The 19,670-nt window shown below is 42.4% G+C and overlaps 1 protein-coding gene across 1 annotated transcript in view; it reads right to left on the minus strand.

Annotated features, from left to right (window-relative positions):
* Positions 1 to 19,670, minus strand: part of LOC126188762 (aminopeptidase N-like) — a 233,358-nt gene that overhangs the window by 79,517 nt on the left and 134,171 nt on the right. Inside the window, exons 8-10 of the mRNA XM_049930375.1 lie at positions 9,331 to 9,442; positions 9,036 to 9,117; positions 6,110 to 6,293 (exon numbers count right to left, since the gene is read on the minus strand). Of these exons, the coding sequence (XP_049786332.1) occupies positions 6,110 to 6,293; positions 9,036 to 9,117; positions 9,331 to 9,442 (378 nt within the window). The remainder of the gene's footprint in view (positions 1 to 6,109; positions 6,294 to 9,035; positions 9,118 to 9,330; positions 9,443 to 19,670) is intronic.

Consider the following 19,670-nt stretch of genomic DNA (forward strand, 5'->3'; position numbering starts at 1 on the left):
GTGTCATCCGGTGAACAGATAATCCAGTCTGTTCATTTGTTTGTCTGTAAATATCGTTTTCTGTTCAATCCTACGTTTAATCACGAGTGGTGGATGTGAGTGTTTCTGCAATTCAAATGTTTTGTCAGGCAATCACAGCGTGGATGGTCTAAAATATTTCCAGCCTAACTTGGTGGCGTAGTTTAGCACAGCCAAAGATAAACACTATGTTCATTTTTTGTTATGCCGTAATCGGAGTCAACGTAAATCTCTCCACAACACTGTGATTTGATACCGGTTTGGTTAAAGCCACGTTCGGCACTCTTGTCACTAGCTGGGTGCCTCTAGTGGACTGGTTCGTTCCACTCTGGATTCAGGTGATTCAATATGTTACATTAACTTGTAGAAGCGAACAGTCTGCTGTATGTGGATATTAGTTTTTCAGGATGGGCGCTATGCCATACCGTATTATGGTCATTTTAATTAATTTTATGTGGGATAGCAGTTGGATGGTCTCGTCTTTGTGTGAACTCATCATCATACCGTGTGTTCGGAATCAGCTGCCTTCAATATTATGACCTCTTTTCTTGTTAAATCTGTTTGCTTAGTAATACCCGTGTTGCGTGGGAAATTTTTCGTGAAGTTAAGGCTGTTTTGATAGATCATCCTTTGCGTTTAGCGTCGTGACCTACGTCTACCATGTCGCTACATGTTCAGGATCTAGTAACTTATGCATAGTGCTCACATGGTTTCTGTAGTCCATGAAATTCTGTTTAGAACAAACCCCAACACTCGTCGAGAATTGCTGCCATTAAGCCTTCCTTAGATTTTTAATAAAATGTTTCAAATTACTTGCACTTCCAATAACAGCGGTTACGCACCATTGCTTTCGTTCTCTACTAGTTTTAATTGTCAGCGGGGGTAAAATAAGTCGTCTCTCATTTTCCCTTATCGTGCGAACGTGTGTGAATTATGTGATCTTTGTGGTGACTGTGTTTGAAAGCTTAGTCTCTCCGAAGCGAGTCTGAATCCAACCTACGTTCCGAGTATCCTTGTAGGTCAGTTATAATAATATTCTAAAGGACCTGCAAGCAATAGTCTTCGGTAATAACGTGTTCATATATGTAATTAGGATTTCTGTGCGATAAAAGTGTTGTTGGGGTCTGATGGTGAGGATCCCACGTGTTTGATTTGTTTCTACAAATAAATGGCCACCGTTCATTATAAAAGGTTTCAATGTAACTTCCTGGCAGATTGAAACTGTATGCCAGACCGAGGCCCGACCTTTGCCTTTCACGGGCAAGTGCTCTACCAACTGCGCTACGCAAGCATGACCCATGCCCCGTCCTCACAGCTGTACTTCCACCAGTACCTCGTCTCCTACTTTCCAAACTTTACAGAAGCTCTCCTGCGACCCTTGCAGAACTAGCACTCCTGAAACAAAGATATTGCGGAGACATGGCTTAGCCACAACCTGGAGGAATCACTGTGTTCCGGTAACTGATTTGCTATCTCCTGATCTTCTATTGTTCTACATGTTCTTAGTTACAAGTGATAATTATGCATACCACGTGAGAATTAGGGCTAACCCAAAAGTGAGAAACCGTACGCAAGCTTGGTTGTTGCTTTATCCATTGTGTTAATTGACTAATTAGTTTCACGTGTTGTTGGGCCATATCCGTTGCCTGTTCAATCTCTGATCCAAGCACGTTCACCAGCGAACGTAGCGCAACTGGAAATTCACGTAATCATCTATATTTAAGTGGGTATTAGATCCGCTATTCGCTTTGCCGCTGCATTGCTAGACAAACAAAGAGAAAACATGACATTATTAAACCGAAGGACGTCTTTCGGCACCAGACACATATTCCATCACTGTTGGAATCACTGTGAGTTGCAGGCATATGAGTGTGTTACATTCCTTAAAAGCAGCACATCAAATGAACATCTTGTTTAGGAAACATTGGAGGTAGTACGGGAGAGTGTTGTACCTAGAAATAGGATATTTTCTGGTCGGTGTCTCAGTCTAGTGACCATTATTAAGATCACATGGAGGTATGCGCAGTAGAGACATCTATACGTAACTTCAGGTATTATCTGTTGGTTTTGTTGTTCTGCGACATGAGGTTGGGTTTTTTGCAGCATTTGTAAATAATCAGCAACTAGTTGAATAAAATAAATTTAATTTCTTAACCGCTTTCGTGCAGTTAGTGCCCTTCTTCAGGTCATACTGTACGTATCGCATTATTTGCGACTGTCAACAATAAAATGGATACAAGAAAATGCCGTGGTCATGTGCTTCATAGTGCCCATACAAAAATGGTATAAAGAAGAACTTCATGTTAAATTTGTTTGCTTAATAATGTCTGTGTTGTGTAGGAGTCACGCAGGGAACGTCCACCTCGGCTACACAAATAAGTCGGAGGTGGCGGAGAATTGCATCATCGAAGAATACCGATCGCCTTCTTTATACCATTTATGTAAAGGCGCTATAAACCACATGATCATGGAATTTTGCTGTATGCAAGTTATTGTTGGCATTCGCTAATAATGCGCTAGGTATAACCTTCTGGAGAAGGGCACCAAGTGCCCGAAACCGGTTAAGAAATTAAATTTGTTTTTGGCAACTAGTTGCTGACTATAGGACGAGGAATACCACCTTATGCAAAACACATTTTTTCTCTTTTATTTCATCCAGACATGTTTCAGCACTTTTTGTGCTACCTTCGCTGGGTTATTTTTTATTTTCTAACTGTAAAATTATTGTTACTTATTAACATTCAGTGAAACTTTTGGTACCTAATATTTACAATTGTGAATGAATAATTGATATAAAATATTATACATCATTTGTTCATAGTTCACAGTTGAGATATGTATTAACGACCTGATGCACTGTGTGTTATTTATAACATTATGTCGAAGTTCTGTTTATAACTTAATTGGCAAACGGGCGGATGTATACCTTAGTTTACATACCTTACATGATGCATTAGTTTACATACCTTACATGATGCATAAACTAAGCATACGTCCACCTTTTGTTCTACGGGGCTGATGACCTCAGACGTTAAGTCCCATAGTGCTCAGAGCCATTTGAATCATTTTCTGCGACAGGTAATGTTGATCACATGAATGTCTGGTGAGTTCTACATGAGAAACTGCTGTATCCGTACTACGTAGAGCCTGTGCGGGCACTATCAGTAGCTGATTTTCCTGCTCGAGCACAGCTCTGCAAATGGTTCAGTCAGCAATGTGTCAACCCAACTGTAGTGCATATATGCTTTTCACGGATGAGGCTTCGTTTCAACGTGGTCATATTGTAAATTTTCACGATGAGCACGCATGTGCTGTCGAAAGCCCTCACGAAATAGTGGAACCACATCATCAACAAATATTTTCTGCCAACGTTTGAGCGGGAATTGGTGGTGGTAAGTTCCAATGGGACCAAACTGCTGAGGTCGTTGGTCCCTAGACTTACACACTACTTAAGCTAACTTACGCTAAGGACACACCCATGCCCGAAGGAAGACTCGAACCTCCGACGGAGAGAGCCGCGCGAACCGTTGTAAGGCGTCCTAGACCGCGTGGCAGGCGGACATTGGTGACTGTTACGGACTCATGTTCTTCCACCCAGGCTCAACGGAGAAACATACAGCATCTTCTTAGAGCACACGCTACCTGTTCCGCTTGAACATGTGCCTTTACGACTGCGACAAATGCACGCTGGAAATCCTCTTCATTATAGTTTTAATTGTAGGCTTCTAAATAATATATTCCGTGACATATGGATAGGTAGAGGTGGGCCAATTCGTTAGCCGCTGTGGGTTAGCCACACGCTCTCCTGACCTAAATCCACTTTCCTTTTATTTGTGCAGCACGTGAAAAGTCTTGCGTACAGAATTCCGGTACAAGAGTCGTCGTGCCCTTATTGTGGAAGGCTGTGAAACAATATGCAATTCTCCAGGGATACATCAGCTCTCCAGGGAGTCTATTAGACGGCGGATTGATGCATATATCTTTGCTAATGGAAGGCTGTGGTGGTGGTGGTTAGTGTTTAACGTCCCGTCGACAACGAGGTCATTAGAGACGGAGCGCAAGCTCGGGTTAGGGAAGGATTAGGAAGGAAATCGTCCGTGCCCTTTCAAAGGAACCATCCCAGCATTTGCCTGAAACGATTTAGGGAAATCACGGAAAACCTAAATCAGGATGGCCGGAGACGGGATTGAACCGTTGCCCTCCCGAATGCGAGTCCAGTGTGCTAACCACTGCGCCACCTCGCTCGGTGCTAATGGAAGGCATTTCGAACAATCCACAGAGGCTCATGTTTCATACTATGCTGATACCTTCTTTTCCTGTGTGTTTTTCATTGTTAATGTGTTGAAGAGCTGTAGAAACTGAGCTCAGACATGGAAACATACCGTTTCCAGACCCCAGACCATATAAAATATTTTCTTGCTCTGCGTGTGAGGAATACCGGGTGATCAAAAAGTCCGTATAAAATTGAAAACTTAATAAACCACGGAATAATGCAGACAGAGAGGTAAAAATTGACACACATGCTTGGAATGACGTAGGGTTTTACTAGAACAAAAAAAAGTTCACAAAATGTCCGACAGATGGCACTGGACAGCAAAACGTCAGTAACTGCGCATGACAATCGTGTATAAAAGGAGCTGCAATGAGAGAGAGAATCAGATCCGCCAGCAGTCGCAGCATGTTGCCGTTAGCTGAAAAGGCGCTTTTAGTGAAGCTGTATTATCAGAATGGGGAATGTGGTAGTTCAGCGTTACGATCCTATCGCCATAGGAAGGGGATTCGAACGGGTAAAGGTCCGTTGACAAATGCAGCTGTGGCGAGAATGATTTCGGAGTTCGAAGCCACGGGTTGTTTAGACGATAGACCCCGTAGTGGCCGACCGAGCACAAGGCGTAATGCTGCTAAGATAGTTCAGGAGTCAGCGCTCGTGAAGTCGCACGTCGCACCGGCATTCCATACACTACTGTTTGGTTGGCACTTGGGCGTACCCTCCGATGCTATCCGTACAAAATCCATCGGCATCATGAACTGTTACCTCGCGATTTAGTGAAGCGAAGGGCATTTGCGGTGTGGGCGTTTCAAAAGACGGCGGAAGATGACGATTGGTTGAGTAACGTGTTGTGGACCGACGAAGCTTATTTCATGCTCCGAGAGTCTGTCAACGCCCACAACTGCAGAATCTGGGCTACCGAAAATTTTAGAACTGTCGTGGAAACTCCATTGCACGACGAGAAAGTCACGGTATGGGTTGGATTTACCACATCTACCGTTATCGGGCCTTTTTTCTTCGAGGAAATGCGTGATTCTGCTTTTGTAACAGCTACCGTGACGGGTGAGAGGTACGCCGAAATGTTACAGAATCGCATCATCCCCAGCCTGGCTGATAACCACCTGCTGGAAGGTACGATGTTTATGCAGGATGGCGCTCCACCCCATATTGCTAGACACGTGAAACATCTCTTGCGCGCGTCGTTTGGTGATGATCGTGTGCTCATCCGCCACTTTCGTCATGCTTGGCCTCCCAGGTCTCCAGACCTCAGTCCGTGCGATTATTGGCTCTGGGGTTACCTGAAGTCGCAAGTGTATCGTGATCGACCGACATCTCTAGGGATGCTGAAAGACAACATCCGACGCCAATGCCTCACCATAACTCCGGACATTTTTTACAGTGATGTTCACAACATTATTCCTCGACTACAGTTATTGTTGAGAATTATGGTGGACATATTGAGCATTTCCTGTAAAGAACATCATCTTTGCTTTGTCTTACATTGTTATGCTAATTATTGCTATTCTGATCAGATGAAGCGCCATCTGTCGGACATTTTTTGAACTTTTGTATTTTTTTGGTTCTAATAAAACCCCATGGCATTCCAAGCATGTGTGTCAACTTGTACCTCTCTATCTACATTATTCCGTGATTTATTCAGTTTTCAAATTTATACTGACTTTTTGATCACCCGATATTTTCTGAAAGTTTGGCCGTGGCTTTTTCTTACACCCCGTATAGGTCTTTTATTTAGTTGTAAAGAAGTGCCTTTGGTACAGGGAAATAAGGCGTTTGCATTAACTGTTCGACGGTTGTACGAACCTGTTCGATGTCTGCGGTGTGCTCGTCGTAGTTGCGAGTCACGGTGACGACGGGGAAGCGGTCGGGCTTGAACCACGAGTCGACGATGTAGGCGACCAGGATGGGCTCCAGCAGAGTGCCCTCTCGCCAGGCCACCTCCGTCATCACGTTGAGCAGGTCGTCCTCCGTGAACATCTTGTACTCGCTATAAACCACGACAAGTATGTCAACGCACCACACCTAAACCACTCTCCCTCACACTAAGATGTGCCGGTCACCTGTGTCACGGCGAGAACATCTACTTCTCCTTTTCTGTTAGTTGAAGTATATTATTTTCAACAGGTAAAAATTTACCTTGTTCTGCATACCGACTGAGATTAATCTTAAATTTACAGAAATACATCATTCATTAAAAAACTGCCATGTCACATACTCATCATCGAAAAAGAATATCAAACAAATGCCCCAAATTACAGTTGTAAAAGTAACGATAATTTCAGTCCAAGTTTGACCAACAGACTGGTCAGTATCTTCTGAGGTTAGCACCAGCTACCCTACCAATACCACTCATCTGGCATGGTATTATCAAAACGGCGCACATAAGCCACTTACTAAAATCAACTAAGTGTAAAATTCACACCACAATAAGAATTTTTGTTATTTGCTGAAGACTTTAGTTTAGGACCTTCTGTTACTACTGAATAAGGCCATATTTGTTTTGTTTGATAAAACAAAAACAACTTTTATTCAGATGTAACATAGATCCTAACCTATAAACATTAATATAATATTAATATCAATTGAAGATTAAAACATCAACAACATTAAATAGTTATAGTTATCCCCGTTGCATATACCTTCGATAACTCAGAACCATATTACCACATTTCAGCGAAACCAAGACATCGAGCTATGTTACAAATTAATCTGTTACTACAACCTTCACTTCATATTCCCATTCGTTGATATCAACAACTCACAAGCAAACTGCCAGTTTCCATCCTGATCTAGGTTCAGCACCATAGAGTTCATTACTTTTGAATAAAACCTGTAATTCTCTGAGTTATATATTTCGATTTGTTTAAATGTTTAACCCCAAATTTTGACTAAATAAGACTGGTAGAAATATTTTAAGTATCTTTTGCAGTTCTTACTTTCTAATAAATCAGTTCTGAATTATTTTAAAATATATTACTCGCTATCATTCATTTTTCCCACCCCGCTCCTGCTCGGTATCAAAACCTACCCTCATTTCACTAATACTTACCTCAATGGGACATTAATAAGACACACGCCGACTTACTAAAAGACATAATGCCCCAACGCCAACGTGCCCACGATCTTGTAATCTAAAAAGCTTCCTGCCCACGAGAAGTCTGCTAGACCTTAATTTAAAGAAGAAATTTCCGATAATGTACGTTTGGAGCATAGCATTGTATGATAATAACACATGGAATGTGGAAAAGCCGGAACGGAAGAGAATCAAAGGATTTGAGATGTGGTGCTACATAAGAAAGTTGGAAATTAAGTTGACTGATTAGCTAATGAATGAGGAGATTTTTCGCAGAACCGGCGAGGAAAGGACTGTATGAAAAACGTTGACATGGACTAGGGACAAGATGACAGGACATGTGTTAAGGCATCAGGCAACAACTTCCTTGGTACTAGAGAGAGAGGTGAAGATGGTAAAAACTGTAGAGGAATGCAGGGATTGGAATACATACAGCAAATAATTGAGAACGTAGATTACAAGTGCTACTGTGATACGAAAAGATACAGGGAAGGAAGTCGTGGCGGGCCGCATCAAACCAATTAGAAGACTAATAAGACACAAAAAAGAAGGAAAGGATAAGATGAAGCGGATAGTCTGAGAATCATGTCGGTGGTCATTGTCTTGCTATAATGTGACTTCTGGGGTGCTCTAAAGGAGTGGTAACGATTTGACATGAACATTTTCCCATTGCACCCGTTAAAGCTGAGAGTGGGGCGGTTTTGTACATCTATGATCGTTAGTCATAGTTCTTGTCAGTACCCTAACATCCTGCTAGTTGCTCCTGCAGGACACTTTTTCGATATTCATGCTGAGGCATGACCTGATCTGTCGACCCTTCAGTGCACATTGGACGCATTAAAGCCTCCTATCGATTGTCAGCAAGGTCGGGTATCGAATAGGTCTCGTTTGTTCCATTATAATAAGGCGATCTGCATACTGTCTTTCTGCGTACGCTCCGTAACATTGCAGCAGACGATTGCCAGCCCTTATTTTCCTGTGTATCTTGGACGTTAACATCAGTTTGTTATAGACTGTAGTGTTTCTAGCAGTATATTCCTATATTTAAACATAATACTGCGCAGACACACTCGTTTTAGACTTTAGTACAACCGCCACGCATTGTGTCTCTGATATGCTGTTCCCGTAAACAACCGCTCCAAGCGAGTTTCTACTGACCGGCTCATTAATGTCTTGGTACGTCAATACAGTCCTCAGAAGAGATCCATAATGCAATCTGTCTTTAATAACTTCGTCGTCGATTGCTCATAAAACACTGTTCAACCTTTCTTCCTTTCATAAAAAGATACCTCTGCCTCTTGGTTTGTATGACACTGTGAAAATTTTGTCCAGAGCATAAAATTTGTATTAAAATATCTCACAGATTTCTTTCAACACTTCACAGTCTCCTTCCTTCAGTCCAGAAACGACTTCTTCGCTCCCAAAGACGTATACATGGCGAAAGAGAGAATCAGAAGTTCTTAAAAATTTAATGGGGCTAACTAATGGATATACGGTGTCGCTATTTGCGCACGTGTGTGTGTGTGTGCGTGTGTGTGTTTGTATGTGTGTATTTGAGAGAGGGAGAGAGAGATTTTTGGGGGCAGGCGAATAAGAGAGGGAGGAAGACAGGAACGGAGTGTTGGAGACAGAGAGGTAATGAAATAATAACGTTACCTGGCTTGAATGAATTTTCGGATGCTGTGCACGAAAACTCGTTCGGTGAGAGTGTAGTTCAGCATGCGGAAGATCCACTGCGCTAAAATTGACAAAGAAAGAGAGACAATTGTCAATGTCACAGTTTCAGGTTGTAATATTCCGAGAAAAGAAAATTTGTTACAAACTTTCATGTATTTTATAGCAGTCCATGTTCATTTAAGTAATAATTCTGTAATATTTCATAGACTTTATGGAGTTTATGCTTGCAGCTAACGCTAGCATTTATTGAGAAAACTGTGTTGCGAGTACTCACTTTTAGCAACGCGGATCTCTTCCTTCAGCGAGCCAATGAGAGAATAAGGGTGGCGTTTGCTGTATTCATAGTAGAGACTGTAGCCCATAGGAGGGATAACCCTAGACGCCGCCTGCATCCAAAAGATAAGTCCACATACAATTATTTTTAACAAGACAAATATAACAACACGCTATTATACAACTAATTATCATTTGTAATTCATACAACGAGTGTTCTAAACTTAATTTTAAACCAATATGGCCTTAAACACTACAAGAAGAACCTACGTCGGTATGTGGTCAAAACTCTGTTTTTTTGCTTGAGTCTGTAAAAAGTTCGAGGGCTATTCAGAAAGTAGGGGACGTTTCCGTCTGACGCCGCTAGGCGCGCGCCGATCGCATATATTTTGGTATTTGCGTGCTCGGCAGCTCAGTTGGCATCCATCCGTGACAGCGGGAACGTCTCTATGCATCTGGTTTTTTCGACATTCGAATTTGAAATGTGCGCTGCAGTTTAAAATCCCGCCAGTTGTGAGGTGCGGTCTGTGATATGATTTTTGTTGGCAATAAACCTAAAACCTATAGAAATTTATGGTGAACTGTGCGAAGTGTACGCAAACAACGTAATGAGTGAATGTTACGTCCGGAAATGGTTTAAAAATGGCCGAACCAACGTTCATGATGAAGAGAAGAGTGGACGCTCGAGCATTGTGACTGACGATCTTGTCGCTTAAGTTGATGAAACGATTCGTGAAAAACGTCGCTTCACATTACCGGAGCTTTCGCTTTCTTTTCCACAAGTTTCACGGACTTTGTTGTTTGAAATTGTCACTCAAAAGCTAAGCTGCCACTAATTTTGTGCCGGGGAAAGCTGACGTCCAAAATTTTGTTTTTGCACGACAATGCCCGATCTCACATGGCAAAACGCACTAAAGAACTACTCAATTCATTCAAATGGGAAATCTTCCCTCACCTGCCCTACAGCCCCGATCTTGCACCAAGCGAATTGTTTCCCAAGATGAAGAACTGGGTTGCAACACAGCGCTTTGACCACGACGCGGAACTCCAGGCGAGCGTGACTCACTGGCTGAAGTCTCGGGCGGCAGAATTTTACGACAAAGGTCTTTCAGAGCTTGTCCACCGCTATGATGTTGTTGTTGTTGTTGTTGTTGTGGTCTTCAGTCCTGAGACTAGTTTGATGCAGCTCCCCATGCTGCTCTATCCTGCGTAAGCTTCTTCATCTCCCAGTACCTACTGCAGCCTACATCCTTCTGAATCTGCTTAGTGTATTCATCTCTTGGTCTCCTTCTACGATTTTTACCCTCCACGCTGCCCTCCAGTACTAAATTGGTGATCCCTTGATGCCTCAGAACATGTCCTACCAACTGATCCCTTCTTCTAGTCCAGTTGTGCCACTAACTCCTCTTCTCCCCAATTCTGTTCTATACCTCCTCATTAGTTATGTGATCTAACCATCTAATCTTCAGCATTCTTCTGTAGCACCACATTTCGAAAGCTTCTGTTCTCTTCTTGTCCAAACTATTTATCGTCCATGTTTCACTTCCATACATGGCCACACTCCATACAAATACTTTCAGATACGACTTCCTGACGCTTAAATCTACTGTATATTCGATGTTAACAAATTTCTCTTCTTCAGAAACCCTTTCCTTGCCATTGCCAGTCTAAATTTTATATCCTCTCTACTTCGACAATCATCAGTTATTTTGCTATTTGCAAAACTGCTTTACTACTTTAAGTGTCTCATTTCCTAATCTAATTCCCTCAGCATCACCTGACTTAATTCGACTACATTCCATTATCCTCGTTTTGCTTTTGTTGATGTTCATCTTATACCCTCCTTTCAAGATACTGTCCATTCCGTTCAACTGCTCTTCCAAGTCCTTTGCTGTCTCTGACAGAATTGCACTGTCACCGGCGAACCTCAAAGTTTTAATTTCTTCTCCATGGATTTTAATACCTACTCCGACCTTTTCTTTTGTTTCCTTTATTGATTGCTCAATATACAGATTGAATAGAATCGGGCCGACCGAGGTGGCCGAGCGGTTCTAAGTTGTACAGTCTGGAACAGCGCGACCGCTACGGTCGCGGGTTCGAATCCTGCCTCGGGAATGGATGTGTGTGATGTTTTTAGGTTAGTTAGGTTTAAGTAGTTCTAAGTTCTAGGGGACTGATGACCTCAGAAGTTAAGTCCCATAGTGCTCAGAGCCATTTGAACCATTTTGAATAGCATCGGGGAGAGGCTACAACTCTGTCTCACTCCCTTCCCTTTCATGTCCCTCGACTCTTATAACTGCCATCTGCTTTCTGTACAAATTGTAAATAGACTTTCGCTCCCTGTATTTTACCCCTACCACCCTCAGAATTTGAAAGAGTGTATTCCAGTCAACATTGTCAAAAGCTTTCTGTAAGTCTACAAATGCTAGAAACTTAGGTTTGCCTTTCCTTAATCTTTCTTATAAGATAAGTCGTATGGTCAGTATTGCCTCACGTGTTCCAACATTTCTACGGAATCCAAATTGATCTTCCCCGAGATCGGCTTCTACCAGTTTTTCCATTCGTCTGTAAAAAATTCGCTTTAGTATTTTGCAGCTGTGACTTATTAAACTGATAGTTCTGTAATTTTCACATCTGTCAACACCTGCTTTCTTTGGGATTGGAATTATTATATTCTTCTTGAAGTCTGAGGGAATTTCTCCTCTCTCATACATCTTGCTCACCAGATGGTAGAGTTTCGTCAGGACTGGCTCTCCCAAGGCTGTCAGTAGTTCTAATGGAACTATGATAAGTGCTTCAATGTGTTTGGTGACTATGTGGAAAAGTAGTGTCAGTCGCTCTTTCAGATGTATGTAATAAAATGTATTTCTTGTACTTAGTTTATTTTTAATGCCAAAACGTTCCCTTTTTTCCTAATAGTCCTCGTATAAACATCTCAAGCACAACAGCCGACAGATGAATAATGGCACGTGCCATCCCTGCCATATACACTCCTGGAAATTGAAATAAGAACACCGTGAATTCATTGTCCCAGGAAGGGGAAACTTTATTGACACATTCCTGGGGTCAGATACATCACATGATCACACTGACAGAACCACAGGCACATAAACACAGGCAACAGAGCATGCACAATGTCGGCACTACAGTGTATATCCACCTTTCGCAGCAATGCAGGCTGCTATTCTCCCATGGACACGATCGTAGAGATGCTGGATGTAGTCCTGTGGAACGGCTTGCCATGCCATTTCCACCTGGCGCCTCAGTTGGACCAGCGTTCGTGCTGGACGTGCAGACCGCGTGAGACGACGCTTCATCCAGTCCCAAACATGCTCAATGGGGGACAGATCCGGAGATCTTGCTGGCCAGGGTAGTTGACTTACACCTTCTAGAGCACGTTGGGTGACACGGGATACATGCGGACGTGCATTGTCCTGTTGGAACAGCAAGTTCCCTTGCCGGTCTAGGAATGGTAGAACGATGGGTTCGATGACGGTTTGGATGTACCGTGCACTATTCAGTGTCCCCTCGACGATCACCAGTGGTGTACGGCCAGTGTAGGAGATCGCTCCCCACACCATGATGCCGGGTGTTGGCCCTGTGTGCCTCGGTCGTATGCAGTCCTGATTGTGGCGCTCACCTGCACGGCGCCAAACACGCATACGACCATCATTGGCACCAAGGCAGAAGCGACTCTCATCGCTGAAGACGACACGTCTCCATTCGTCCCTCCATTCACGCCTGTCGCGACACCACTGGAGGCGGGATGCACGATGTTGGGGCGTGAGCGGAAGACGGCCTAACGGTGTGCGGGACCGTAGCCCAGCTTCATGGAGACGGTTGCGAATGGTCCTCGCCGATACCCCAGGAGCAACAGTGTCCCTAATTTGCTGGGAAGTGGCGGTGCGGTCCCCTACGGCACTGCGTAGGATCCTACGGTCTTGGCGTGCATCCGTGCGTCGCTGCGGTCCGGTCCCAGGTCGACGGGCACGTGCACCTTCCGCCGACCACTGGCGACAACATCGATGTACTGTGGAGACCTCACGCCCCACGTGTTGAGCAATTCGGCGGTACGTCCACCCGGCCTCCCGCATGCCCACTATACGCCCTTGCTCAAAGTCCGTCAACTGCACATACGGTTCACGTCCACGCTGTTGCGGCATGCTACCAGTGTTAAAGACTGCGATGGAGCTCCGTATGCCACGGCAAACTGGCTGACACTGACGGCGGCGGTGCACAAATGCTGCGCAGCTAGCGCCATTCGACGACCAACACCGCGGTTCCTGGTGTGTCCGCTGTGCCGTGCGTGTGATCATTGCTTGTACAGCCCTCTCGCAGTGTCCGGAGCAAGTATGGTGGGTCTGACACACCGGTGTCAATGTGTTCTTTTTTCCATTTCCAGGAGTGTAGATGACCCACTTCCTACGAAGAGAAATTGGGTATATTTGTGTTCAAATAAATTTTCATTCAATTTTTCATCTGATCTTCAACGTTCAATATCATCCAATAGCTCTAACACGCTAGCAGAATCATTCATTATTACTTAGTATATGTTACATAGATCAGGTGTATCAGGAGAAATGTTTCAACGGGTGGTAGAGTAGACTGTTTCGAATATAACATTTCCTATAACATATGCCCAATCTTTGTGTGTTACAGACTTACAGAAGGCGCTAAACGAACGCAAATAGTTAAGTTTGCAGTTGATTTTCATAGATTCCACCTGCAACTTCAATGTACTTTCGAATTTTCTTGGCAGCACCAAGTGTAGCTCTTTCGTGTATCTGTTAGGGTCCTCTTACGGGGGCAGTACTGTCCACAGTTGGAACGATTAATTCGCCTCTTGTATTTAGTTTTTCTTTACAGATTTCGCCTTTCAGGCATCCCCACAGGCAAATAGAAAAGGTTAAGATTCGGGGTGTTGGTGGCAAGATGCCATCTGTGCAAAACCGTCTTCCGGGTAATATTAGGTTTAGAGGGTGTGTCACTTGAGGACTTGTCGCACCTGCTATGATGTGGCACACTCTTTGTTACACAGAGAATGTGAATACACTGCAGTCACTTGATAGTTCACAGTTTCAGTCCGAGCCGGCTCGTCGTTACTGGTAGAACACAAAGAGAATAACCCAGCTAGTCCGGGTTCAAGCAGTCCATCAATAACAGCAGTTCTAAACACAGTCGAGTAGAAATTCAGTAAACAGGGAGTATGGTATAAGCGAGGTGGAGACCTAAGCACAGCACGATTCAAAGTGTCTTGCACCCGGCCGGCTGTCGCGTTTTATCTCGAGGCTACCGTCAGCGGCCGCTCCATGTGACCAACCGCTGGTACCTCTCACCGGCCGCTGGACAACTAGACAGACATCACGAGGTATGGACCTCACTGTCGAATGACAGAGATATAGCACCCGACATGCTGGATGAACATACCCATCTTTGTAGGAAGTTATTCCAATAATGCTGGAAGATGGTTTTCGAGAAAGTCTAGATAACAGGGTCCTGTACGACGATGCGTGAGCGTAACAGGTCCAGTCATTTGATTGTCTATCGCCCAACACCACAGATTTACAGAGAAGCATGCTTGAAAATTTCTCCATTAAGGATAGTGGGTACTTGCAGCAGCACTAACGTGAGATACGAGTGTTATACCACGGCCGCGAGTTAAGGCCGCTTCATCAGTAAACGCGGCGACTTGCAATTAGGCAACGACAAAATTCTTACGTAGCTTCATCTCTTTCTCAAAGGTGTTGCTGTTCATGATAAGGACAGAGGCCATCCATACGTAATGTCCGCCGTATTACTGGATGAGGAACACCGGTGCTTCTAAAACCTAAATATGTAATTGTTGAACGACTATATTCTGCCAAATGTTAATGTCTTCTATTTAATCCATACTCTTTTTATTTGCACATTATGATGAAATATGACAGCTGAGCACTGTAGCAGTCTTGCACAGTGCAGTGCAAACACTAGTAAACACTCTTCGGACTGGTACTCTGCAGTTAGGAACTCGTCGAATGTACTCTCTACAAGCAGCACCAGTTTCTGTTACAAAACCCGTCCACAAATGCCATATCGTTGTACGCAGTATTTGTAAATACCCGCAGCATGCATAAAAGATACACTAAAACTGGCTAACAAATGACAACCATAGTTGAAAAATTCAGTTATGTAAACTCAGGCACAATTTCACATCTGGAACTTCAAATCAAAAATGACAACCGAAACATAAACCCAGGCGAAATGAAAACGTATCTGTGTAACCTGCCGTATCTCTATAAGCGATAAAAATTGGACCCGTGTTACGTGGAATGTTTAATGCGAATCAGTCTACGCTACCATCTTCTAACATATCTACTACTACTCCCAAAAATCCTTGTAACTTCAGTGATACTGAAACAAGCCACATAATAATTTAAAATTTCTCTTTTTCCTATCTTGTAGATGTAGACTCTAAATGAAATAGATTCCATGCCACGTATTAATTCTTTTCTATCAGAATTAAACTTCATTTTGTGATGTGTTCATTGGAATGTTCACCTCAGAAAATTTCAAACTTTTTACCACTTCGGTAATGTAAGAGTCTAATCTGTCACATTTGTGCAGTACTTTAATGTCCCCTCATCAGTCTGTGGTTTATTTTCTAGCCCCCTCCTTCCACCGTCATTCTTTTCAAGGCCTTCTATTGCATGAACATCGTCTCTAATGAACGGTAAACAAAAAAAATAGGAAAGTGGGCCTTTTAATTAGTTTCCAGCTGTGTTTCAGTTCTGAGTCGAAATGAGAGTTGTTATTAATAGAACAGAAAGAAATGCAGAAAAATACTACGTAGAGTCGGAAATTATATATGGTGTTAGTAGCTACGGTACTATTTGATTAGACGTTATGGCTGACAGTATGAAATTTATTTTATAACAATAATATATTTTAGAGGATTTACTGTAAACAAAGATATACTCATTTTTTACAACATATTCACCGTCCAAGTTGTCGCTGTTTTGTTGTTTTCATATTATTAGTCCGAAACGCAAATACGAGGTAGTTACAAACAATTCTAGTGACGTGATTCAGCCATCTATTAGTGTTATCATAAGACTAAGACGTGTGACACTACAGTTACTAAAGCAGATTCTATGCTTGGTCGATATGTATCACTAGGGTTGTTGCAAATTGTTTGCGTTCTGAATTGATAATATGTATGTAATAAATGCTATATGATCGCTGTGTTTCGATTAGGTGTTATGTCCAAAACTTTATTACATAACCTAACTTATTTTCAGTCAGAAATTATAATCTGACAATGAGATTTTCCTACTCTTATTCTGTAGATGTGTCAATCGACGCCGTGCCCTGAGTACTGACAACAAATGAATTTAGTTATCTAAAAATCAGCTCAGCTACGACAGAGTCACACTTTGTTACCCGATCTTCCATCCCCGTAACTCTATTGTTGCAGCTTTTTTAGTTGTGTAATTCTTCTCCGGTCTTTCAGTACACATTGGCGTACAAGTTACGTGGTTATAATAGTTTTTTGAGGTTTAAATCGGTGGTCAGGCATGGTAATGGGTAGAATTGTAAATCAAAGGTGCAGTCTTCAATTCCCATTAGTTCTATTTCACATATGATAAGTCTTTGTGCGTATGCAAATTGCCAATTCGCGCCGTGCTCTACTTTCCACATAACAGCTATAAATCTCCACATCTCTTTCCAAATATGGGGTGTTCAAAAAGTCTCTCCGCAGTGCCGTATGATTGTTAGCCGCGCGTGCTGTATGATTGTTCGCCTGCATGGGTTACTTCCCTTCAAGTGGACTACCAACATACCACTGTTTCGTTTATCTCAGCCAGCATCAGTAGTGTCGTTGGTGTGTGTCGTTACGTGTTGACGTGAACGTTTAAGTTTAGTTCCTTTGTTCGTTCGTTTCGTTTTTGTCACTGTAAAAATGGTAACCACTGAAAAACGTGTGTTTTTAGTCGAACAAGTGTTCAAAGCTGGCGGTAAATACACAGTTTCAGTTCGTCAAACATTTAATTCAGTTTTCACGGAGACAACACTCCGACATCGCAATACTGTGCGAGAATTGATTAACGAATTTCGAAGTACGAGTTCAGTGACAGATGCACCGAAAAGTGGTCGTCCTAGCGTTTTGTCTGAGGATAAACTACTCGATATTTCCGATAAAATGTCCATGAGTCCGAACAAGTCAGTAAGAACGGCCCACACAGCTGAAAGGAAAAAATTAGAACTTTTCTCATACAAAGTTGCAGTCGTGCAAGAACTGAAAAAAACTGATCAAGGCAAGAGACTGCATTATTGTCAATGATTCAAAAATTTCGTTCAACAAAATGGAAGGGATATTCTTAACGAAACGTTTTCCACTGATGAGGCGAGGTTTTATTTATCTGGACACATGAACTCGCAAAATTCTCGTATGTGGAGTATTGCAAATCCATTGTGTATTCATGAGGAACCACTTCATTCTGTGAAAATAGAAGTTTGGATTGCATTTTCTAGAAGTCGGATTGTGGGTCCCATATTTTTCAACCAAACTATAAACGCACAACGATACTGCCGTGATATTCTGTACCCATTCATAGGAGAACTTGTGTTAAGTGAAACACTGAATGGTTATTTTCAACAAGATGGGGCAACCGTGCATACATCTCGCGTTTCAATGTCACTGCTTGCTGATCGCATAATTTCACAGGGACTTTGGCCTCCACGATCGCCTGACCTAACACCACCAGCTTTTTCTTCTGTGATGCAACGAAAGCAACTGTGTATAAAAACCGTCCAAAATCCATCGATGAATTGAAAACTGAAATATCCACTTTCACTGCTTCTGTTACAGAAGAAATGTTACAGCCTGTGTTTGGAAATATGATCAGACGAACTGAATTGGGTATTCAACAACAGGGGGGACACTTTCAACATTTAATGTGAAAATTTGTAAGTAAAAATGAATATTCAATAAATAAATAACTTGTATTTCACTGAGTTTCATTTCGGTATATTCACTGCGGCATTCGGCACGCACGGCTAACAGTCGTACTGCACTGCGGAGAGACTTTTTGAACAGCCCGTATATGAAACACGTAGTTTATGCACTTAACCCACAGCGGTATTCTATTTGCCTGTAATTTTTCTGTCTGTGTCATTAGCAGTGTAAAATGTTGCCTTTCTCTTTTTCGTGTGTATTTTTTAAACGTTAGAAACGTTAAATTATTATAAGTTAGGTTACGTTGCAAATATAACAGTTGAATCTACGAGAACACTTATAAATATTCGATAAACGAAAAAAGGGCGAGAAGAGTCGGCAGTAATAAATGTACAGGTAAAAGTCGAGACTCGAGATTGAGCTTTAATTGAGATTTATGAGTTTTATACGTAGAGAACGCACCTTTTGAGGCACTAAGTACAACGAACTTACATGACCTACGAACACAATTCATTTGGCTGAAATTAATGTAGTTGGTAACTGGTACATGTTTTTGTAGTGATAAAAATAAAAAGCCCTGCTTTACTGTTTAATAATTCAATTTTAATAAACTCGAAGAAGTGTGTAGTAATTTCAACAGTTGTTGTATTAGTAGAAATGTATCCTTTTTCAGATTTATTTCCACTTAATTAAGGCTTTGATTTACACAGGTAGAAGAAGGTATTTCCAAATTTTTTACTGTTTTAAATTTCACAGGCACAAGAAGAGATATAAGCGGAAACGCTTTCGATCCTATATACACGTAACTGATACGGTGATATGTTGGACGGGGTGGAAGAAGAGAAATATAAAATGATGTTAACTGTGGTCCATACCAGGTGGGACCTACTGTTAAACGTGAACAGCTTAAATATCTGTGTTTCAAAGCGATAAGCGTGAGGATAGTATTGTAATGACATTATTCACCTTTGTCTGTAATAATCCTGTTCCATACTTAACTGTAATTAGTACAATTTCCATAAAATTTGCCTTCTACAGAATTGACGTGATTCCTGAAGTTGATTGCATCTGGCCATGTATTATGTAGAGTGTTTAAACAAATCAAACTAGTCAACTGTAATTGTCAGCCACCGTAGCGGTATAGTCAGTGTGCCAGACTGTAATGCGGAGGACCCGTATTCAAAAATGGTTCAAATGGCTCAGAGCACTATGAGACTTAACTTCTGAGGTCATCAGTCCCCTAGAACTTAGAACTACTTAAACCTAACTAACCTAAGGACATCACACACATCCATGCCCGAGGCAAGATTCGAACCTGCGACCGGAGCGGTCGCGCGGTTCCAGACTGTAGCGCCTAGAGCCGCTCGGCCAACTCGGCCGGCGATCCGGATTCAATTCCGGTTAGT

This window comes from Schistocerca cancellata, chromosome 1, assembly GCF_023864275.1.
Source record: "Schistocerca cancellata isolate TAMUIC-IGC-003103 chromosome 1, iqSchCanc2.1, whole genome shotgun sequence".
Lineage (NCBI taxonomy): Eukaryota > Metazoa > Arthropoda > Insecta > Orthoptera > Acrididae > Schistocerca > Schistocerca cancellata.